Source organism: Peromyscus maniculatus, chromosome 11 (genome assembly GCF_049852395.1).
Source record: "Peromyscus maniculatus bairdii isolate BWxNUB_F1_BW_parent chromosome 11, HU_Pman_BW_mat_3.1, whole genome shotgun sequence".
Classification (NCBI taxonomy): Eukaryota; Metazoa; Chordata; class Mammalia; order Rodentia; family Cricetidae; genus Peromyscus; species Peromyscus maniculatus.
The window spans coordinates 97520279-97545123 of record NC_134862.1 but is presented as its reverse complement, the minus strand read 5'-3'; the positions used below and the strand labels follow the sequence as shown (position 1 = coordinate 97545123).

General features: G+C 40.0%; 1 protein-coding gene across 1 annotated transcript in view; it reads right to left on the bottom strand.

Moving 5' to 3' along the window:
- The window catches only part of LOC102928770 (usherin), a 418898-nt gene that overhangs the window by 286138 nt on the left and 107915 nt on the right, over positions 1–24845 (bottom strand). The window contains exons 15-16 of the mRNA XM_076548181.1: positions 23511–23662; positions 18260–18422 (exon numbers count right to left, since the gene is read on the bottom strand). Coding sequence (XP_076404296.1) covers positions 18260–18422; positions 23511–23662 — 315 coding nt within the window. The remainder of the gene's footprint in view (positions 1–18259; positions 18423–23510; positions 23663–24845) is intronic.

Here is a 24845-nt window from a genome sequence, read left to right as displayed (position 1 = left end):
TCCTGCTCAAAGACTGAGTGCCCCCTGTTGTTTGCTACTAAAACACTATCCATGACCTAAAAGGTCTGAGAAGAAGTTCACCGCTTGTTAGCATGCATTATTTAGCAGTGGGATGTTTTTCTTTTTCTACATTAAAAACATTTTAATAGCATTCATAATTTCTGTAAAACAAGGTCATGGGAGAGCCTGGATGTCTAAGGAAAGTGCAGACATCTTCAGACACAAAGAAAAGGCTATGCCAGACTAGAACATTGCTGCAAGTAGGATGTACAGATTTGCTCATGCCTTCACACTCAAGAGAAGCAGATACACACACCGAGTCCTGCCTTATTATATGTATTTTTTAGAGTGAGCTACTAAATGCTTTAATTTACTTGTGCAAGAAATTGGCTTAGGAATGAACAAGTGGCCATAATGGCAACTCTAATATGGTACCAAGAGTCCCCAAATAAGCCTTCAATGTGTAAAGGTCATAAGGTATAAATCTGTTTGTAAAGCAAAGAGAGTCTGCTATATAAATGTTGGCCTCTCGAGCAACAACTTAATCAATTTTGTTCTGCAATTTAAAGTTGGACTGTTTTTCACTTTTCAGTCCCACAGATGGTGTCTTTCCAGCCTGGGTAATTACAGAAATGAAAAGAACCAGCTTGGATCCATTCAGAGACGTTGAACTTCCCTTAACTGGTGTTTCATTGTTAACCTAGAGAAGTTGGTGTGGTACAGTTCTAAACTAAATGTGTAAAATCAGACAACACCTTTGCCTTAGGACACAGTATTTGCTTCACAGTGCCCTAAGAATGCAGCTTATTGCCACAAATGTCCGGGTTGTTGTTTGAAAAAAATGTTATTTTAAAGCCTGACTTATTTGAAGAAAAATATTGAGAAATTTAGACAGTCCAGTGAGATAATGAGATATTTAAAAAGTTTTCATCTTTCAGTCTTTGCTCACTGGCGGGGGGAGGGGGGTTACGTTGCTGGTATACAAATGATTATTATTATGATGATGACAATTATCTGCTTTTTAAACACATCCATAACTCAGAGATGCCAATAAGAATATGTAATTCTTCAGGGAGATGATCAGAAAGAAAATGACTGAAAAGCAGACCCAGGGAATCTCTAATCCATAATCAAATATCTAGATTGATTGTGTCACTTGCACCTGTATTGATTTCAATTGGAGTTGCTCACCCAGGGGAAAAATAAAAATGTGGAATAAAACTGATTTATGAGAACAAAATAAATCCTTTTGTGAGCGGTAATGAATTGGTACTATTTAACCCTTTCAATCACAAACTGAAAAGTCTATTTATTTTTCAAGAATGCTGAGCCAGCCAAAAGCAGTCATATTAAAGTTCCACGTGCCACTACACTCGGCCACCACGCCAGGGAAGACATGCCACTCTAAACTTGATGGAAGGCAGGGGTTGACATATGACATACTTTTTTGCTTTCTTAAGCCAACTTCAACATGTCACTGTAGTGATGGACCTACAGGCCCCGGGTATGAGGGAACTGGTCGGTAAATGTTTGTTGTACTTATTTACATGATTTATAAGGCAACTGAGACGCAAAAGCAAGAGTCGGTAGTGCACGGCACCAACCGCATCTCACTTGTTTGCTTTTAATATGAGTGTTCGTTAGTTTTCTTACAACTTGGTAGACAACAGCTAAATTCAGGGTCCCCCAGGGAAAGACAGGATTTTTTAGGAGAGGTAGCTTTCAGTATGATTGAGAGCAACTATTTGACTTATAGACTACCATTGCTATCCTTGTATCTTGAATAATAAAAGATATGGTTTGAAGAGAAATCCAAAACAATTGCTTAATTCTGTCCATTGAAAGCACTGGCCAACTATGCCTCCATCCAATCAGAGGAAAAAATGCATGTCCCCTTGTGTTCCTTAGTGTCTAGTAGATAAAACACCCCCAGTACTTTGTAATTGACTTTTATCTCTTAACTGTCCCCCTGTGCCACAATCTACGTATGTACTCTGAGATCTGACGACACATATTCACTCGAACTAGAGTGAAGCATTTTCCCAAGAATTAAGAGACACTGCTAGCACTTTACATGTAAAAGTCTTTTCTCGTAAGGAACAGCTTACTGGGTGAAAGGGAGGCTTTAAGGGACTCGCCTAACGACAAGACGATATTGGCAAGTAATTTTGAGTGCTTGGGTGTTAGAAGGAAACAAACCTAAGATTCTAAAGCACCTCGATGTAATGAATGCTGGCCTTTGGCTCCCAAGTTCTTGGGTTTTAAGGTCTTATAGCTAAACTCTTCCAGTAGATTTGCTTTAAAAATTTTACTGACTGGCTTTCTTCCCCTTCCCTTTCCCTTCCCTCTCCTCCCCTCCCCTCACTTCCTTTCTTCCTTCCCTCCCCCCCCCTTCCATTTTCCATTCGGATAGCCCCTATTTTGACCACTAGGAAAGGCAACCTTTAGTAGCCTATCAAGGGCTGGCAGACAGCTCAGTGGGTAAAGTTCTTGCAAGCATGAAGACCTACATCTGATCCCTGAGCCCATGTGGAAAACACTAGGCACGGGGCCAGAAAGACAGGTCAGAGGGTAAGGGCATGTGCTTTCTATCTTGAAGACCTGAGTTTAATCTCTACATGTCACCCCCACACCCACACAATTACATACACACAATAAGCAAATGTGAAAAATAAGAAAACCAAGATTGGGGGCTCACACCTGTAATTCTAGAGATGGCAATCCCTGGGTTGGCCAGGCAGCCAGTGAGATACCCTGTTCCACAAAATGCAAGTACACATCACTGGAGAAATGGTACCCGAGATTCTCTTTTGGTTCCCAGATGCATATGCACACATGTGTGTACCTGTACACACACGTGTACCTGCACACACCCAAATGCATGCACATGAACACATGAACATGTGCATTCATAAGGGCATACAGAAACACACACACACACACACACACACACACACACACGAAAACCATCATCAAAAACCAGGAAGAGCAACTAAAATATCTACAATCTTAAGACACACATTGTTATCTTATTAATGTTTTGGTGCATTTTTGTTGTGTATCTGCCATATTTGCTGCTGTGTAAGCCACTACCAGTTTTATACCGGATGCCTGCTGTGCTGCAGGTGGGACAATATGTGTTTTCTTAGCATTATATGTGCATTGGTACCATTTTGGTCTCTTTATTTTTCACCACGCGGCACTGAATCCATGGATATTCAGGAACATTCTCTACCCAGTTCTCCCCTGTCCTCTGACCCACCCTACATAGTCCCAATTGATTTTTATGATATAAAATGCAGGGGCATAACTTTACAAATATTTTTATGTGTCCAGCTGACTTTTTTTCTTTTAAAGCAATTAAGGAAGAGAATTTCTAGTGGTCTTACTCTATACAAATAGATATGAATTTTAATCTTCTCATCTTGGCTTTATGTTTATTTTAATAATCTCAAATTAATTACTATAAACAAATAATTGAGCAGATTCTTCTGTTGGGGCATATGCAAATTATATGGGTTATATTTGCAGTGCAAAACTTTGAATTAGAGGCCTTCTTATTGAAATGAGTATTCCCTCTGTGTTAGAGCGATAGCCAGCTGATGTCACACAGGGAGTCACCCAGGGCACACTTCCAGCTGACTTCATACAAGGGAGTTGACCAGGGTGCATTTCTAAAGCACATTTTCTGTCTCCAGAGAGCTGGGAAATTGTTAACTTGGAGATTTATAAACATGCGAAGAGGCTGGTGATAAGAACGGCATGCTTTTAAAACACCGTGTAACACAAATTGCTAAATGATCTCACTAATAAAAAAAACCCCAGCCACATATTGGGGTATATACTGAATGATCAGAGAAACAGAAAAAGCCACAGCCAAGCTCACCTTGACAACTCCTCAGCTGATCCTGTTTCCACAAATCTTCAGACTGAAAGCCTCTGAGTCCTCACCCCTGAGGGTCTCAGTTGAACTGCTTAAAAGGCTTCTAGTTCCTGGTCCTCACACTTTATGTACCTTTCTGCTTCCTGCCATCACTTCCTGAGAGAGATTAAAGGTGTGTGTCCTTCCCAAGCAAAGACATGAGATCTCAAGTACTGGGATTAAAGGTGTGTGCCAAGACTGCCTGGTTCTGTTTCCTGTGTGCCCTTGAACTCACAAAGATCCAGATGGATCTCTGCCTCCCGCGTGATAGGATTAAAGGTGTGTGCCACCACTGCCTGGCCTCTATGTCTGATTTAGTGGCTATTCTGTTCTCTGATCCCTGGATAAATTTTATTTGTTACAGCACAAATAAAGTATCACCATACACCATGGTGACACCAACAGTTCTGTTAATACTATAACGTAAACAAGTGAACACAGTTACAGAAAGTAAAATATGTGCACAAAACTCCAGCAAGAAATATGACATCTTTATGTAGAAAATTACAAAACTTTACTGGATGATATAAACTACTCACATCAATGGAATGATGATACATTTTCGCCAGGTGAGAAATATCCAAAGATTTTAAGTCCTCAACAATAAATTTATCAGGGGGAAAGTCCATTAAAAAGTCTGTGGCATTTTGTTCAAGTTAATCTGTCATGCAGTCAGGAGGATATGCATATGAGAGCCAAGATCTTCAATAATAACACACAATAAGTTGGAGGACGCAATAGAACTTTACTTAAAGATATAAAGGTATTGAAGAAGATTTTAGCTGTTAGTATCAGCAAGATTAATTGAGCACATGGGTGATCTATCAGACAGATACAAAGAAAAACCAACACCTCAGAAGCCAGAGGCAGCATCGCTATGAAGTTAAATCTTTTATGTACCTTGCCAAATCCAGCAACACATGAGCTCCAGCTCTAGATGGAGAACATGTTTCATATAATAATAAGCAAACATTTAAAAAGCTGAAATCATAGCACCATTTTCAGATGTCATAAACATATAAAAATAAGTAAGGCAAAATGTGTAATGTTGGAATGACTATGAAGCATTGTCCATAATACATAAGCTGCCTTGGATATCAGATCAAATTTTAAGGCCTCAAAAATAAAAAAGAGAAAACTTAAGCAACCTACTATTTCACCTATCAATTTAGCCCAGTCACAGCCAGATGGGCATACCTGTAAATGCTTGGAAGGCATCTGAATTAATGTGGCTTTTCCGGAAAGCATTTTGCCAATGAAAATCAATAAGTGAACTTAAAAAAATTCTGAACTTATAATTTAGCACTTTTTTAAAAGCTAGAAGTCATAAAGAAATATGCAGAAATACTCAAGGTTCTAAAACCCAGCAAAAGGAGTTAATATATTTTGGTGTGTTCATATTAGAGCATAGTGTGTGTGTGTGTGTGTGTGTGTGTGTGTGTGTGTGTGTGTGTGTGTCTGTGTACATGTGTGGGATGAGATGATGAGATATATCCATGGAATCATGTTAGGTATAAAGTCAAATCCCATAAATGCCCATGTATGTATATGCACAGAAAGAAAAATGAAAATATAATACATATATTTGGAGGAAAAAGGGCTAACTACTTATCCAGACTAATAAGCCTGATACTAAGTGTAACTTGTGAAAATCTGTCTCAACTGAAAATTCTGAGAATTCTTCAGTTACTAAAACTTGTAGCCAAAATTAATTAAAAGTCTTTAAAGCTCCTTATATTGGTTCTGAGGAAGCAACTTTTGTCTTGATCTCTGGTTTCATTTTATTCCATTCTCTATGCATGTGTGTGAATATGTGTGTGCATACACGCATGTGTGTGCACATGTGTATAAACAGGCATGTGTGTGTGTGTATGCATGAGCATGAGTGTGTATGTGTGATGGAAGGATAGGCATATGGGTACATGTATGCAAAGAAAGACAACAGGATCGGGTATCTTATTTTATAGCCTTTCTCCTTATTTGTTGACATACGGTTTCATAATGAATTGGATGCTTAATGTTTCAGTCAGTCAGATCCAGGAAGGAAATTCTCCTGTTTCCATGCTAAGTCCCCAATACTATGTGACAGTCACTCATGACCAACCATGCCTGCTTTTCACATGTGTGCTGAGGATTTGAACCCAGGACTACTTGCTTTCACAGAAAGTGCTTTTACCCAGAGACCCTTCTCTGCAGCCCACCAGTCTCTCCTTCATCCATTGTGCCTCAGGCACACTGGCCTCTATCAATCTATCTATCTATCTATCTATCTATCTATCTATCTATCTATCTATCTATCTATCTACCTATTTATCTCTGTTTCTATCTATCATCTATATATCTGTATATCTATGTATCTATCATCTATCTATTTGTGTTTCTATCATCTGTGTATCTATCATCAATGTATCTATCTATCTGTCTATCTATTATCTGTCTATCCATCATCTATCAATCATTTTTTTGGGGGGGTTGATTTTTTTAACTACAAACCCATGCTCTTGTCCATCTTACAAAACAAATGCATTCTCTCTGGGATCCTCTTCCTGGTTGGCCCCAATCATCTAAGTTTAAATTACTTTAAATATCATTGGCTGGAAGACCTTTCCTGGCCCTCAAAATATTTTAAGTTTCTTATTATGCAATACCTCAGTGATAACTGATTTTTACTTAGCTATCCTCAAGTTTGCAACCTCATACTTTTGTACAGCTATTTGGCTAATTTTCATCTTTCCTGTGACATCTGGAGCCCCCACCCCCTGCAGGAAATGCCCCTCCAGCCCTATCAGCTCTCCTTCATGGGACAAGTTAGATGTCAGTTTGTTCTATGAACAAATGGATAAACATTTGAATTTGATTCTGTGTTCTCAAATTTCTCATTTTCAGGTATAAAAGTTCATCCAATATCTCTCTAAAATTACATGACTGGAAAAATATTTTTGAGAAATGTTCACTAATTAAAAATGCAAACTTTTGAAAACTATTTAAAGTTGAGTTTTCTTAAATCATTCCACAAGACTCTTAGATTCGATGCCATTGATAATTCAGCAAAATAACTCATTAAGAACACACAAAAAGCTGGGAAATGCTACTTTTAAGTGGGCTGTTCTCAGTATAAGGATTGAGTGATCTCATGTGTTTCTGAGGCTAGGAGGACAAGAACCAAGACTCTTAGTTTCCATGAGTCTGTCAATGAAGGAGGATCTCTTCACCATCTACACGTGTTCATTGTGAACCCCAACAAAAGAAATTTGGGGATGAGAGAAGAGCATCTCTGTGGAGGAATGTATCATAGAACCTGGATAAATAAGCTGCCTAGAGTTTTTCTCTTTCCGTGTGACTTAATTCTCCAACTTCATTCTAAAATCAATTCATAGGCTACATTTATGGCAGTTATTTATTGGAGAAGGCCTCATTCAGAATTCAGATGATTAGACTTTATAGGATAGGGACTGTTGCTGGAGGGCTTCTCTCTAGGTTCCACCAAGCCCCGCAGTCCCACAATCCATGTATAAAATAATCATTCAGACGCTTACGTTATTTATAAACTGTATGGCCGTGGCAGGCTTCTTGTTAACTGTTCCTATATCTTAAATTAACCCATTTTTATAAATCTGTACCTTGTTACATTGCTGGTGGCTTACCGGCGTCTTTACATGTTGCTTGTCCTGGCGGTGGCTCCAGTGTCTCCCCCTCCTTCTTCCTGTTCCCCCAATACTCCTCTCTCCTTGTCCCACCTATACTTCCTGCCTGGTCACTGGCCATCAGTGTTTCATTTATATAGAGTGATATCCACAGCACTTCCCCTTTTCTTCTTCTTTTTTTTTAAAGGAAGGTTTTAACTTTAACATGGAAAAATTACATATAACAAAACAATTATCGAGTAAGCATTCTAGTTATAATATTAAAGAAAATGTCCTATTTATCTTATATTTGTGAGTTTAAGGTTTTATATCTAACTTATATTTTATCATAACTGAGGAAATTACAACTATCTAGTCTTCAACCATATCAAAGACCTGAGAAGGAACATAATGGTACCTGAGAAATGGTAGATGGATGTAAGCAACTTTTGGGAATCTTGGAAGAGTAGACCAAGACAGCTGGCAGCCTGGACAGTCACCTAATGTTTCTCAGCATTGTTGGTGCATTCAAATTGGCTACAGGCCTAGAGTATCTGACAGACCATTTTTAGAAGCAGGAATTCTGAAAGACCATCTTACCCTGTCTTGGCAGAGTACAGGGGTCGCTTTCCTTGTGTCCCGTTTGTCCAGAAAGGACAGCATTGTATTTGTACTGTCAGCCGTCAAGGCAAGGGCAGTTCTTTGCCCGGTAGTCCATTTTATGCCAAGAAGACAAACTTCCAAATGGAAATGTCTTAGAAGCCCAACATTCTCTCCAGATCAAATTGGTGTAGCCAGGAGCAATTGTGTCTCATGTCAACAGAATTCCAAGTTATTTAAATGTCATATTCTCTAGGTCTATGAAGTGTTTGAAGATTACCTATCTATCTGAAATATATCTATGTATACCTAGAAGACTTAACTAACATGGCTACAAATATGATTATCATAGATGACTAATTATTAATCTATTTTTAATTATCCATTACAATTTTAAATGAGTTACATAAACATAATACCTCAAACAAGAATAGAAATATATATACAGGATAACAAAATTAACTTTAATTTTGCATCAATAAACTAAATTTAAAACCAATGTAAAACATTTTAAACATAAACTAAAATCTATGCCAATGTAAAACATTTTAAACAAGTTGTTGTTCTTTAAAAGTAGGTTCATTAATCTACCCTTTTTCTTATCATCTCTATAACCTATACATCTATATCACATCCCCTTTTCTTTTTTAGAAAGAGATCACATTTATAATCAATCTGTTTTAAATAAAAATATTGGTTTTTTTCTGTCCCACATGAGAGGGCTCTTGTGATTTGGGACACAAGAATCTCTTAACCATTTTTTTAAAGCAATATGTCTGGGTTTAGATGGGGAGTGAGCCAATTCCAACTCTAAAGCCAGCTTGGTATATTTGGGAATTTGGGCATAGCATCTCTTACTACTTTTTTACATGTTGCTTGTCCTGGCGGTGGCTGCAGTGTCTCTCCCTCCTTCTTTCTGTTTCTCCAATTCTCCTCTCTCCTTGTCCCGCCTATACTTCCTGTCTGGCCACTGGCCATCAGTGTTTTATTTATATAGAGCGATATCCATAGCACTTCCCCTTTTCTTTTTTTAAAAAGAAAGGTTTTAACTTTAACATGGTAAAATTACAGATAACAAAACAATTATCGAGCAAGAATTACAGTTACAATATTAAAGAAGATGTCCTGTCTATCTTATATTTGTGTGTTTAAGGTTTTATATCTAACTTCTCTTTTATCATAACTGAGGAAATTGTAACTATCTAGTCTTCAACCACATCAAAGATCTGAGAATAATGGTACCTGAGAAATGGTAGATGGATGTAAGCAACTTTCGGGAATCTTGGAAGAGTAGACCAAGACAGCTGGCAGCCTGGACAGTCACCTAATGTTTCTTAGCATTGTTGGTGCATTCAAATTGGCTATAGGCCTAGAGTATCTGACAGACCATATTAATCTATCCTTTTTCTTATCATCTCTATAACCTATATATCTATATCAAGGGACACTCTCTTTCCTCAAATATCTATAAGTTGGCACGCACGTTGCTCTTCATTCAACAGGTGCAGAGTACTTCCCATAGGAAAAGAAGTGGACCCACACCAGGCAGATGTATGGTGGGGCCAGTGCAGCTTCAAATGCATCTGCTTCTTGGCTGACTGCCACATGCAAAGCTCCCCAGACGGTTTGAGTATTGCTAAACATTTTAAGTTTTTCTCCCTTTTAACAAAAAGGGGAATTTTATTTTTCCAATTATACAAATCCAATTATATTGATTTACTGAAATATCTCTGGAAGGAGTTAGAATGGGCACACTCCCCTACAAAGATGTTATGCAGAGTTCTAAGTAAGAACTTGACTCTGGCCCTCCCACTCTCTGGGGCTGAGTTCTCTGACTCTGGTGGCCTTCTCTGGTGGCTATTTACATACCATCACTATGTTGTTGCCTCAACAGGCACAACAGCACAGGTGTGCTCATTCATTACGTCAGGAAAACAGCCAATTAGATGTCAGACACAAATCCAATAAGCTGCTGCAGGAGGGTTGAGAGATGAATTCTAAAACAAGTTTGATAAATTAATGCTCAACTCTGTTCTTGTGGAAGGACCTGCCCCAATAATACATTTCTATAGCTTTATTGGCTGTGACATGATGTACAATCAGAAATGTCAATATATGCTGTAAATGTACATTCTCTAAACAAATTTTGAAAATGACATAGATCTTATTTTTTACAAAAAAATACTGCAATTATTTTTAAGCCAGACAAATGCGCCTTTAAACATCCTTCATGTTTACATTTTTCTTATTTCCAGAAATGTGTCAAAATTTTATGCAAGGCTGTAATCACTATAATTTTTTCTTTTCTTCCTCTTTTGTCTTTTGATGAGACATTGTTTCCCAAATTAATACTAGCTGTGTGTCTACATTCTTAATGTCTCTTGGGATGATTTAAAAACACCTAAAATGGCCAAGGAGAAAGGTCCGGGGTTGTTGTCCCGTTGTCTACAAGCCACAACACTCATTTACTTTCTTTATGTCTGTCAAGAAATTCACAGTCAAACTTGTCACCTGTCGCCTGTCAGCCTTTGATGAGAATTTGTGTAAGAGACTATCGTGGCTGCCTTATACTTTTGTTGGGTGTCGGTGTCTATACACTGGAATTTTACTTTAAAACCTGGGTGGGATAGGAATGCATATTCTTTGACCTTATGCTCTCAAAATATGGATCCTGGAGTCAGGACAAACGACCCTAAGGAACAGACCTACAAGGAGGCAGGTCAATATTTGGTAGTAGTGGCAGCAGTGGCAGCGGCCGACTGACACTGAGCTCCTTTACCTCAGCTTCCCTTTCCTCTACCCTGGAAAATTCACTCCACAGCATCTCAGCTGAGTTCAGTCTGGCTGCCAGGCCCTCCAACTCATTGTGGGGAAATGAATTCAAATTGCTTGAAAAGAAGCGGCCTCTTTCATCTTCCCACTGACTGACACACAGCTACAAAGTTCTCCAACGGGGAGAACAAGCTGTCCTGCAACCCGGGAACAATTCCCTCCCCTGGCGTCCCTCCCAGGGGGCAGCGAGTCAGAGATACTGCATGGCTTGCCAGCGGACTCGGAAAATACACAGCTCCCTCCACACTTTCAAACAGGCCCCAGGGACGATAAAACAAAGCAATCCCTTTCCTAACAGCCCCAGCCTTCCTGCGGTCTCCTTGCAGGGATCATTATTTTCTTTTACCTTCCCGAGAAAACAAATGTTCCCTATCTCCTTTCTCTTTGTAATTTTGATAAAACACGGTTTATTGGGGGCGAGAGGAGGAGGTGGAGAGTGGGCATGGGGGAGGAGATACTGTGCAAAACTCTCTGGATCTCTCTCGGTAACCTTGACCCTCACACACCGCATATTCTAAGTTTTTCAGTATTTGTTGAGATCTGCGGCATTTGAATAGACACATGCTGTTCCTGGTGACTGACAACTTCTGGGCAAAGTCAGTCCGCTGGGGTGGGAGGGTTTGAAGGAGTGTGGACCACACAGGCACTCTGTAGCTGACTGGAAGCCCAGGAGAGGGGAGAACAGCTCTTTAATGCCACCCTCCTTTGTCTTCTGCGGGAAGCAAATCCCATCAGTGTGAAAGCAACCACCACCTTCTAGAGGCTCTGGAGGCTGGGGAAGCCATGCTACTACTCCCTGTGCATCAAAGCACCTCAAAAGCCAGACCTGCCCACTCTCCAGAACCTCCCCACGCCATCTTAACTCCTGGGACCTAAGGGCTCACCCTCTGAGCACGCCTATCTAGATGCCTGATTTTGCCACGTTCTGTTTTGGTTTTTGTTGACAACCATTGGAGAAAGACTTGCAGACAAATCATGAAAGACAAGGAATGTTTAACAGTGTAAGAGTGTCCCTGCTGAGTCAGGAATCTACACCAGGCTCCCCTTGCACCCCTCTGGGCACCCACCTTAGGGTTGTGTCTCCCATCCCATCTCTTCAAGTTTGAAAGATTGTGATGATTCCAAATTATTCTCCATTAAAATGACGTGCCCTCACTAGATTTTTACTTAATTTCCTGCCAAAACAAGAAGTATCTATTGTAGAAAATTAAAATTCCTAGTTCACAAAAAAAGGGAAAATGGGAATATAAGCCATTCCTAAATATAATTATGCAGAGATAATGCCTCTATTCTTTTCAAATCCAAACTTGCCCCTTTAAAAACAGTCTTTTAAATTATTGTTTTCTTGTTTGTGTTTGTATGATGGCTGTCAGTTCTTCTGAGCAAGGAAATTCGTGGTTAGTGCTAATTTCATACCCCTTTCCCCTGTCCCTGCCCTGCTCTTTCCTACAGCGTCTTTCCTCTCTGAGGTGTCCCCGAGGGGGAAGCATCACCTGAAATCTATGTGTTGTATCTGTCTCTACTTCAGAAGGGGAACTTCCAGAAATCCCCAAAGTCATGGGTACAGCAATACAAGATTATCAATCTGCTTTTACACTAAAAGCATTTCCCTTTGAGATATTGCAAGATCATTTCCATTCATCCTCTTTTTATTTTCTCCATAATCCACCACGTCTTCCTCAAATTCGTGTCTTTATTCTGTGCTACAACACCAAATAGGGGATTTGAGAAAAAGGGCACTGGAGATGAAACCTGAGCTCCGGTGCGCAAAGAACTCAGCAATTAGTACATCTCAGACACAAAACAATCTGCCAGGTCATCAACCGTTGAAAATCACTTCCCCATCCATTCAAAGGAAGGATAATGAAGAGCTAAACAATTCTCAGAAGATACCACAATCACCGCTGGGGAAAAGAACAGGATGTGTGGCTCAGACACAGCATTGTCTACTAAAAATAGGATTGCTCTGAGGACCCCGGGAAGCCTGGTGGTGGCGGAGGGCTGGCATTGGGGAAAATGTGTCCTGAAGGAATTCAGAACCTGTTCATTTTCTCTTCATAGAGAGATACTTTCTATCTATTTCCTATCTTGGTAACTGGATTGTTTTATAATATTTCAGTTGAAAATGTTTGGAAACTCTGTAAGATGGATAATTTCCACCAAAATTCTTGACACAGATTGTTTTCATGCATGTGGTTAAATAAATTAAATATCATGTGTAATTTTCAAGCCAGTTTCATGTGAGCCAGGTTTCTGTTACTTGTTATAATTTACTGTAGTTTTTATTGAATTCACACATTCTCTTTAAATATAGCATAAATTAAATATGTATGAAGCTGTTATAAACCTATTACCTAAAATTAAAATTGTTAATGAATACCTATGAGGTAAATAGCAACACCAACAACAAATATTCCCAGACACTAAAGATTTTTCTGCTGGTTGCTGAGAATGCACAGCTCACCTAGGTGAGGGGAGTGACTCCCTCCGAGAGCCACGGAATCCCTGAGAACTAACTGCCCCCAGACCAGTACATGGCACCTGTTCGCCCTAGGAAAATCAACTCACATCACATGTTTCTTGAATTGAGTGGATGAGATAAAACAGGCATAATTCCAAGAGCTAAGTGCTAAATCTTACTGCAAATGGCAGGATATGGGATCTCCCATTTCCTGGGGAGGAAGGAGCACCCTGCTTAATGTTGTGACTCACAGTTATTTGTGCTTCTCTGTTCTCTCACTGTGTTTTCACATTCAAGTCCGTAATTAAAATGAGGGAGCTCCAGCTTTCCTCAGCATCTTTCCCTAGTGAGTTCAGTTCCACTGGTCATCCAGCAGCTGGCTTCTTGCCCCACATGCGTGAGAATAGATTGGCTGGTGTACCCCTTCTGCCTCATCTGTTTGCAGGAATTCTCTGGGTCCAAATTTTGGTGTTGTTTCATAGACCTAGTTAATAATCAGTTTAAAGTCAAAGTATTCAGGCCTTTCCCATCTAGTAAGATTCTTGTACTTCAGGGACAATGACACTAAATGCTTATAATAAAAACTGCAGTTATATGTGGCAGATGGATGGTCACTACTAGACAGATAGAAATTCTTGTTGGTATAGTATGGGCTTCTAAAGATTCAGATCTGAGAGCGAGGGCTGCAAGTTATTTCCTAAAAAAGTAGCCTTTAAAAGCTACTTAGTGATGTTAACATCTGCATGCATGTGTTACATTCTATAAATATGTAAAACCATACTTAGTTACAAAATATGGGAGAATAAATATGTACATGTCTGTGTGGGGAAAATGAGAGATAGAGGGCCATAGAAAGTATCATCCTGTTATTGATTGAAAAACCCAACACCACAAGGGTGTAATTGTCTCTGTCAGCCACACATCAGTGCTGTCCTTATCAAAACAGCTCTGGAAGTTCTCCAGGGAATGGGAACTTCATAAACGCTGTTTGAAGGAATAGAAGGAAGGAAATCCCACAAAACAAATAATGAACCAGAAGTGAAAGTGGAAACATAGATACAGGTGCAGCTCTGCCCCCATGAGCCTGCAGCAAAGGTGCACACAGAGGACTCTGTCAACCCTGGGGATAAAGCAGATTATTTAACAAGTGACTTTGGAAACAAAGGGATACTTAGTGTTTGATCTACACATTGTGTATTACACATCGGAGGGATTGGAGTATGGGCATTTTTGAGGGAATGATTATAAGTGCTAGAGAAAACATCAATGGGAAAATTTGCAATATTTAGAGCAGGCTTTCCTAATAGCTAAGGAGATCCTACAGTTCAGTAAAAAGAGATGCCAAAGATTGGCAAAGAACAAATTCACAGAAGAAACATGTCCATTTCCAAATGCTTTACATATGAAAACCTCTTCAAACTACATTTTGATAGGAGGACTGCAGAGTGGTGATGCTTCGAGGTACCGTTTTCAGTACATCAAGCCAGTGAAGGTCAGTGTGACAACATGCTGATCATATGTGTGGCATGCACACACTTTTCCTAATCTGTACCTCTGTGGAGTGAAATCTGGAGTATCTAACACACTTACAACACATTTCCTTTACCAGGCAATACATTTTTATTATAACTTTTTTATTTTGCTCTTCTCTGGGAAAAACTGATTCTCCCACCAGGCAATGCATTTTAAGGAATTCATCTCACTAATTAATATACCTGTAAAGGTATAAAATGAGATATTAATCCATTGTGGTATTATTTGCATAACCACAGACTTAGACAAATGTCTATTAATAGGGGACCAGCTAGATAATGAAGATGCCTGAACAAACACACTGAGAACGTGAAGCTTTCCTATGCTCATTGCAACATCTCCGAAACTGATTTAGAAAAACAAAACCAAACCAAAAACAAACCGGTGCCTCAGCATGCAATTTGGTATCATCTGTGTGAGAAGTAAGCTGTGTGTGTGTGAAGAAGAATGCAATCATTTAATAGAGGAGTACATGTAGAGAGATGGACAGATGGATGGACGGACAGACAGACAGACAGGTGGATGATAGAAGAGACTAGGCACACAGTTTCCTCTGAGACTCATGAACAGATTGGAAGCTTCGGCTGCTTCTTATTTTTGTCTTTTAAATTTTGACTCATGGGAAAATAACATCTGACGAAAGGATCATTTTTAGGAAAAGAAAATCTTCCCATACAGGCTACCTAAGTTGTTACAAAACGTGGCACTGGCTTTGTAAAGTTTTTGGTTCAGAACCAGAGTTGCCACATGGAACAAGGTTCCTGGGTGGGTGTCTGCAGAGAGTTGCCTGTCCTCACTTGAGAAATAATGGCCCAGGCACAGACACCTGTTCTTCCCCGCCCTGGGAATCCTAACCACTAACTTTTCCTCAGCAGCTATCACGGTTGTTCATCACGTCAAGAAAATAACCAATTAGCCATCCGACAATTCAGTAAGCCGTGTGTAACTCTGGGACGCAGACGATCTCTTTTATAACTGTGACGAATTAACTCTTAATTCCTTTCTTGAAGAGCCACACAGACCTCCCTGTCCTCGGTGTAAATGCCACCTAGCTGCTGATAGCCAAGAGGACGAGGTGTCAAAATCCTTGTTCCTGACATTGGACAGGAGTCTTCCAGTGTCAAGAACCAACCAGAGGAGGTTGCTGGGGCTAATTCCAAGATGCTCCCTGTGCTTCCCACCTTGTCCCCTCTGACTCGGAGTCAAATGCACACCACAGGACTCTCGAAGCTGAATCTTGTAATTGCTTCCAATTTGTCTGTTTTGCTTTTGGCAATTAACAAACTGAAATGTTATCACAGAGGAGTTCATCTCATTTATAAGACTAGGTTTTTCCCGCCACTAAAATATGCAGGCACTCTGTCCTTCACTACCGGCAGGAGATAAATGGCTGGTTTTCGTTGCTGAAGAATATATAATGGTTAAAAAGTCACTTTTTTCCTCCAGCTCTACATAAATCACGGAACTAGTCAATATTTAATAATGCTTGCCTTGGTCTGGAGTCCCTTGATCACCCCTGTCATGTGTAATAGCTCCCTCTCCGATATCTTTGACATAAAAGCTCAGCTTTACTGAAATGCTAACATGTAGAGGGTCATTACGGATCGACATTTACCTTAATCTGTGACTGCCAACCATGAACCGATAAATTCCAGCAGATTCCACTGGGAGAAATCAGTAAACTTCTCAGTGGAAAGAAGTGAAGGAAAATTCTGCCGAGGACAGAATACATTTTCTACAAGGGCTGCTTAGCAAATGGATTCTGACTTTTGAAAGTTCTCTCGCTGCCCAGCTTTGCAACATTTAATACCGTTTTGATGGTTTGAGGGACGGGATGACAACCGAAGATGACAGGACTTAGAAGGCAAGCAGAGATGTTCTCTGCAAAAACAATGCAAGATTAAACACGAGGGGGACATGGCTCTTGCATTATTCACCCGGCTGCCTTGGCGGAAATAGCTGGGCTGTCATGGGTCCGGCCTAAATGTTGCTTCTTTTTTCAAATCGATCATCACTCCTTCACCTCATAATCTTACGAGTGCTTCACAGCAGAATACATCAAAGCCCTGATTGCATAAAAAAGGGACTGGCCAATCTTTGAGGGGATCAGCTCAGCCTCTGCCTCAGAGTCCATTCACTGTGCTCATTTGCTTGCGGACACACCATGGAAATTTAGCGATACCTTCTTCAAAGCCTGTTTTCCTTTATGTTCATGCTTTTCTACATATTGGGGATGCAATTAATTCTTCTAAGTAGACATGACACAGAAACAAACATGACAATCTTGGTGGGGGGAGGGTACTGTTTCCTTTTCACCAGAGTGTGCAACTGTTATGGCTTTGCCTATTTGCTACTGGTTAGAGAACAAATATTAAAAACCCTCCTCAATAAAATTAGCATGATTTCTTTGGAAAAAAGTGACAAAAGAAACAGTTACTAGAAATACAAATTAAAGTTTCTTGTAAGACCTATTGTGCAGTCCTTCCCTGGTGGGCTTACAATGAGTCATGCTAACAGAACCCAACTTACTGAAACTTGATGACATTTTCAAGGAACCCCAATAGCCCAAACTGAAGCTGCCACACCCGAATTGCCAGTTTAGTAGAGAATCAAGAAAATGACGACCAGAAATACCGCACCTGGGATAGAGTGCAAAATCAAAGCTGAAGCCTTTGCACAAATACTATTTTAGGCTCGAGCTGTGTTTCAGGCAAGGAAAGGGCACACAGGAACTCTCCTCTGCTGGAGATCCAGTTCAACACCCCAGAGGTGACTCAAATCACAGACCATGACAACCCGCAGCTGTACGCTGATTGTCCACACCTATGGTTATGCTTAATGTATAATTCAGAATGTTAGAAACTAACCAGAAGTAAAAATTAAACTGAGCTATTGTATCAATATGATAGAATAGAAACCATGTACACGTAGTCTTTCCCTTTTTTCTGGAATCTTCTATTTAATAGTGTTGGGATGGCTAAACACAGGTGGCTTAAATGCCAGAAATGAAACCACCTTTGTCCCGTGAACCTGACCTGGGTTTGCACATAAGAACCATCTGTACAGTGTGCTGAGACACATGCTGCTGGACCCTCCTACCCCAGCTGTGGCCATCTCTGCAGCTCTGGGGACCGCACACTAAGCACAGCTTTTCTAACTCATCCACAGAGGTTTTTTTTTTTTTTTAGGGAAAATCCAGAAATGAAAATTAGGCTAAAAGCAAGTGTTCAGGTACAGTTAAACAGTCTTCTGATATTATTGAAGGTGTAAGAATTGCACACAATTTACCTTGATTTGCATAGAAACTTCCAGTAAAAAGAACTGAGTAGGTTAAGTGCCCATTAGGGTGAAGAGGTGCTTCCCACTGCACGTGGACTTCTCGGGATCCCTCAGTTTTGACAAGTACATTGACCATGCCTTCAGGCGGAACTTCTAGAGTCCGATTTTCTACCTGTGAATGTAAAAAGATTTATTGTGTTTGCAAATAAAATAAGTGCATGCTTTGATTTGGGCAAATGTCTTCAAAGAATCTTTTGGCTGCAAGCAAACTATGGTGACAGTAGCATCTTGTCAGAGTACCTTGTTTAGTCAGCAGGATCAAAGCATCCCTGTGTTTTCTTCCTCCTGCTGCCGGAAGCTTAGAAATTCAGTTCCCGATCAAGACTGTGCTTTGTCATTTCCAGAGGATGTTGACTGGCTCATGGTGAGCCTGTGCCCATGGCTGTGTGTAACCACAGACTATTTTCAGAATTGCCTAAGAATAATTCCTTAGTGATACACATGGTCTGTTTCCCTAAATTCCCAATTTTCTGATGGGAAGGATGGATTCTTGGGTTTGAGAAAAAGCCACCCCCTCTCTGTGTCTCCCTACCCCACCTCTGTCTCTCTCTCTCTGTGTGTGTGTGTGTGTGTGTGTGTGTGTGTGTGTCTGTTCCTCTTTTGCATGAAAATATGGCACCACTAGCTGAAAGTTCCCTGAAGAAGAAACTGATGTTTAATATAAGTTAAAAACTGACTAGGGCCTCTTGTGTTTGTGAAGTGTTGGGATATTGAATATCCATAGCCACGTTTATCTTGAGATATCTTTTGTTTTTCCTTTTTTCCCTGCATAGTTATTTACCACCCATGTCTGAACCTGATTCACATCCTCTTGACCATCAAGTGAAATCTCCAGAATGCATTCACTGAGCAGACTACAAGCCTCTGCCAATCCAAAGGCCAAGGATGTCATCAGACCGCATCCGGGATCCACAGCAAAGTCCCTGGCTTTTCTGTAGCCTGCCTATCTAATGTTCCTGTCACTGTATCTGGTGAGTGCACAGGTTTATTTATTTATTTATTTGCTTGCTTACTTACTTATTCCTTGGTTCTGTGACTACGAAGCATTCATGAATGTTTCTACATGTAACATGTTACTCAGGGCAGCCAAAACCCACATTTCTGTGTCATGTTCATTCACATTCAGCTCAGAATAAACTGCCTCTGATTCCCCATGGAGTGAGGCTACATTTTGCATGAACAGCTTCATGTTGGCATCAAGAAATGAATGTACCGTAGTGACTCTAAACCAAGAAATAATCACATAAGAGGCTGCTGTGATATTAGTCTGCCTGTGCAGAAAATGAAGAAGGACCCTGAAATAAAAAGGAGTCTTGACCAGGACAAGGGTCAGAAATGGCCTGATAACCGAGTACAATGACCAAGTGTCCAAAGGAAGATGAAGTTGTTGGCAAGAAAGTAGAAAGGGGCTCACAATCTTCTTTTTCATTATCTTTTAATCTCTGGCTAGAACTCGATAAACTAAGCATCAGTGGACCTTATTTGACCTTCTAAATTGTATTGACTATGCAGGTAATTTCCACCTTATTCTTTGTGTGTGCATGATTGAACCTGTATGTGCAGGTGCATGCATGTACATGTGGGGGCCAGAGAGCAACTAAAGGACCTGTTCCATAAGAGCTATCCATGTTGGTTTTTTTTTTTTTTTTTTTTTTTTTTGGTTTTTTGAGACAGGGTTTCTCTGTGTAGCTTTGCGCCTTTCCTGGAGCTCACTTGGTAGCCCAGGCTGGCCTCGAACTCACAGAGATCTGCCTGGCTCTGCCTCCCGAGTGCTGGGATTAAAGGCGTGCGCCACCAACGCCCGGCCCATGTTGGTTTTAAGTCAGCATCTCTCTCTGGCCCAGAACTCGTCAACAGGCTGGGCTTGCTTGGTGGAGCTCCCTTTCACCCTCTTGTCTTAGTCGTCCAAGAATCAGGGCTGTCAGGGCACACCACCACCTTTGGGTTTTTAGATCTGGTTCTAGGGAACCAGAGAAAAGTTCTCATGCTTCTAGGGAAAGTAGGTTACCAACTGAGCCATGTCCCCATTCCCAAACAAACTCTAAACAGACTCATTCATGCCTCAAAAGAAGATGATCAAATATGAGTTCCCATGGCAGGCAAATAGTCTTAGTTTTGAAGGCTTTATTTGTTAAGGTGAATACATTTTTTCAGTTATGAAAATAAATGTGAAAAAGGCTGAGTGCTAATTTTTAATAAGCATGAGGTTGCAGGTGTTTTCTCTTTATCAGAGAGAGGTTCCGGGGTTCTTCGGAGTCCTGCTTTCTGCTCATGCCTTGCTTCAGACACGAACAGCTATGCACAACAAGCCATAAAAAGCAAGATTGGAAAAGCTCATTCATCAATTTAATGTTTCATAACAATGCAGCTACTTTAACTATGTCTATGGTTACAATTCCAATCATTATACAGAAAGGGGTTTAAAAGAGTTCCAAAAAATGATGCTCAAAAAATTGAATAATTAATGGTAATTCCAGATAATTCACTTAAAATACCCTGGCTAATTCAAGATAAACATCTTCTTAGATTTCCTTCAGTGTTTGGATAAATATTCTGACTTTTATACTACACTAAAATTGACTATACCATTTTTCTCTGACTAAGAGGGTTCTTTTTTGAATTAAAAAATATCTATGTTGCCTTAAAATGAATATGATGGAAAAGGATCTTGGGAGGGTAGAAGTTGGCTCAGCTTTGACCTAAAATTTTTATTTGAAATAGAAAATAAATTTGAGAACAAATGTGTGTGGAAACACAGAAACATTTCAACAAAATTCCCATTCTTCAGAAAACTCGTAATATGCTCCAGAAACTCTTAGGTAAGTAACATTTCATTTACTTTTTCATGCTAAGCCTTTAAAGGTAAGCATCATTGGGAAATCAGAGGCTCCACAGAACAAGTGCGTTTCTGTGAAGGAGCCTGAAATCGCAGGTAGAGGGTGCCTTCTTCCCCTGTTTTCCAGCACCTGCAGAAAGCCATGCCTGTGCTTAGTTCTCTTTACAGATCTATTTTATTAGTTTTAATTATGCATTGGTGTGTGTTTCAGTGTGTGGGCGTGGGCACATGAGTACAGCAGTTCACAGAGGCCAAAAGACAGTGTTGGTTTTGCTGGATCTGGGGTCTAAGGAAGTCGTGAGCAGCCTGATGTGGGTGTTGGGAACCAAACTCAGGTCCTCTGCAAGAGCAGCAATCACTCATAAGCTCTGAGCTATCTCTTCAGTCTCCAAAGTGGTTTTTTTTTTTTATATTAGAAATCCTTCAGAAGTCAAATATGTTCTTTAAATGGACAATAATGGGACAAACCACAGGGGAATTAGATGGGAATAGAGCAATTCTGCCTTAATCACCCCAAATAGCTCCCTTTGGTCAGGCTGGGATGACAAAACCCATTGAGCTATCAAATCCTTACTCTATCAAAACAGTAAGAATATGAAATTGATGCACAAATGAATTATTTTTAAAACCCCTACTTCACTAAATTTGTACCATTCTATTTTCATCGTAAGGGCCATTTGCCCATGTGAAGTGTTTACGATGCCACACTTAAGACTGTGAAGCATATTTGCTAAGGGCATGCTGAATAGTATTTTTCTGCATGTATGGGTAACAGTGCTATTAAATTTGCAAAAGATTAAAAAAAAAAGCCCAGTGTATTAATGTCTCTAAAATGTAGAAGTCACTATTAAGGACGAGCTGAGTACAGGAAAGAGAAGTGTCAAGCGGAGGAGATGGTTTTGTGCTCCACACCGGCATGGAGACTGGAATGGATGGGGACCTGGCAGGGTTGAGTTTACAACCCAGTTCTCCTTTCCCTTCTTATCAGGGCCTGTGGTATTTGATTTCTAAGGTTAACATTGCCTGCCATCTGTACAGGACAGAGAGAGATAACTGTGTCCCCTTGCTTAAGGTTCCTAGAATATCTTGGAGATGAGCTGGGGTAACCAGAACCACAACTCACAGTTCACACTGGGAAAAAAGCGCACGTTTTTAAGCTCATAAGAAGTATTTCTTTGCTTTAATATATATTTTCTCTGTCTGTCTCTCTCTGTGTGTCTCTGTGTCTCTGTCTCTGTCTCTGTCTCTGTCTCTGTCTCTGTCTCTCTCTCTCTCTCTCTCTCTCTCTCTCTCTCTCTCTCTCTGTCTCCCTCATCTCTCTCAATGGAAAAATGGAGAAGTGTTGGCCTCCTGCCATTCCTGCTTTTAAAGGTTAGTATCCATCAGAGGGGTCTGTAGATAAATGCTTGATAGCAATAAAGACTCAAACCCAGTCTCGCCAATGCACTGCTTTCCCTTCTTGGAAACCATCCCGTCTCAGAGCAGGTGGGGGTGGGGTGCTATCAAAAGTAAGGGAGTACAAATTAAATTGAATAGCTGAGTTTTTTGTGGTAATATTTATATAATATACTCCTCAATGAAGACAGAGTGCATTAAAATGATAGGGAATTAGCAAACATTGCCAAAAATACCTATGAGTAATTTTAATAAACTAATGAGTATTTCTCTAAAAAGAAGCTAAGTCTGTTTAATCAAGAAAATACATAAAAGTGTAATGTATTATTTTTATACTAAATAACGCTATGCTGGTCTGTGGTGGGCATACACTATTAACTGAATTTGGAGAATGATGTTGGAAACCAAAGGATAATTTTTTCATGCTTTTAACTGTCAATGAAACAGAGATACACATTATAGACTTGTGAAATGTGAGCATCAAACCCAGATATTAATAAAATTTTAAAAACCATTCTTATAAAGCTGTATCTGATTCATAAAATAAAAATAGTTTATTCTAAGAGATGAAGTAAGTTCAATTCTTTAATTGATTAATATGCTTGTCAGACAGCAAGCTAAGTATATTCTGGGAATTAGAGTTTTCAATATTCACTTTTTAATCATAAATGTAGTTATTAGGGAATCATTAAGAAGAAAAACATGTACCTTTCATTTATCATCAAAGCAGGCACAATTGTACGTATGTCTATTAAAGCAGCCAACTTATTGTTTATTCATGAATGTATCTATTCTTTCCCCCAGATGTACACACAGCCCTGAAATCTACATTGAACTTAAAACAACTCTTAAATGAACTTTAATAAAAGGAATAATCTGCTCTTGTGCTTGACAGGCTCTCACTTCTCCCTTGAAACCTAGCATCACCCAGCAGTTCCCATATCCCAGAATGTAAATTCACACACTTACCAATGGGCCCATAGCACAACCCTTGGCTGTGCATGCTTGGACTTGAAAGGTGTGCAAGCTCCCAGGATCAAATCCATAGGCATGGCAGCTGAGTTCTGAAGAATTGTGGATTAATGCATCGTCTACATATAACCTGTAAGTTATAATCACACCTGGGAAGAGAATAATCAGCTTTTACTATGGCCACAAGACAATAGCAAGTATCTAGTAAAGCAAGCACCTCCCATTATGCTTTCTTGGAGTCACCAGTCACCCACCCTGCTCTAAACACCCACTCTGCTCTAAATCACCCACCCTGCTCCAGATGCTGCCTTGTCTCAAAGGATAAGGCATGCTTTACTTTAAACACCATGATGTTAAGCTACTTAGTACAGAGAGAATGATAGACTCCAACACTGTAGAAGGAAAAGCCTTCTTGTTTGAGGCCACATCAAGTGATATCATTTATGTCCCAGGCCAAAAAAGATAAAGTGGACACATTCATTCTTGTATTTATATGTGTTCTAAAAGCATCCTTAGTAGATGCTTTGGCTATAAAGGGGACCTTATTTGTTTGCCACTGCATTATAAGTTACTCAAGATCTATCTGTCATTGTTCTAAGTGGACACAGCCTCACTTCTAAACCCTTTCCTCACAGCCTGCCAAAAGGAAGGTGCTGTATCATTAGCCTGCCTTTACAAGAGAAGAGAGTGAGGGAATGGAGCTGATGTGGGTTGCACAAGGTCACACAGCAGACAAGCACTTGAGTTTGGATTTGTATCTAAGTGATTTGACTCTATCTTCCTTCCAACATTAACTCATCTATGAGCTATCCCCTGTTCTTACTGTCATGTTTTTCACAATTGGGTTAGAGAAACTTCTAACAGGCTATGCAGTTCTTCATCGAACTGGTGGAAACAGGAGAAACTGGAGCAGCCATCTCTGTTTACTCAAGCAAATGTTCTTATGTAAAGTAACGTAAGAGTCAGCACAATCAAGTTTGTTAGAAATATTGACTCCCCAAACTTACTTAGCATTGCACCATGGGAAACAAAAGTTTGGCCATGTTAAATAAGAACTACTATCAAAATGAGATTAAGCTCCAGAAGTCCTCCCTGAGTCCACTCTCCAGGAATCACTCTAAGTGCCCCATGACCATATGGCCATGGTTGGATGCTCCCTATAGCCTAAGGTACATCCCCATCACAGCTTTTAACCATTCATCCCACTGTGGTGCTATTATGCCATGTTTAATTGCCTGTTTTCCCCAGAATACTGTAGGCTCCCTCAGGAAACCATGACTCTTCCTTATCTGTTTATTTCCATAGCTAAGCACTATGCCTCAAATGTGGGAG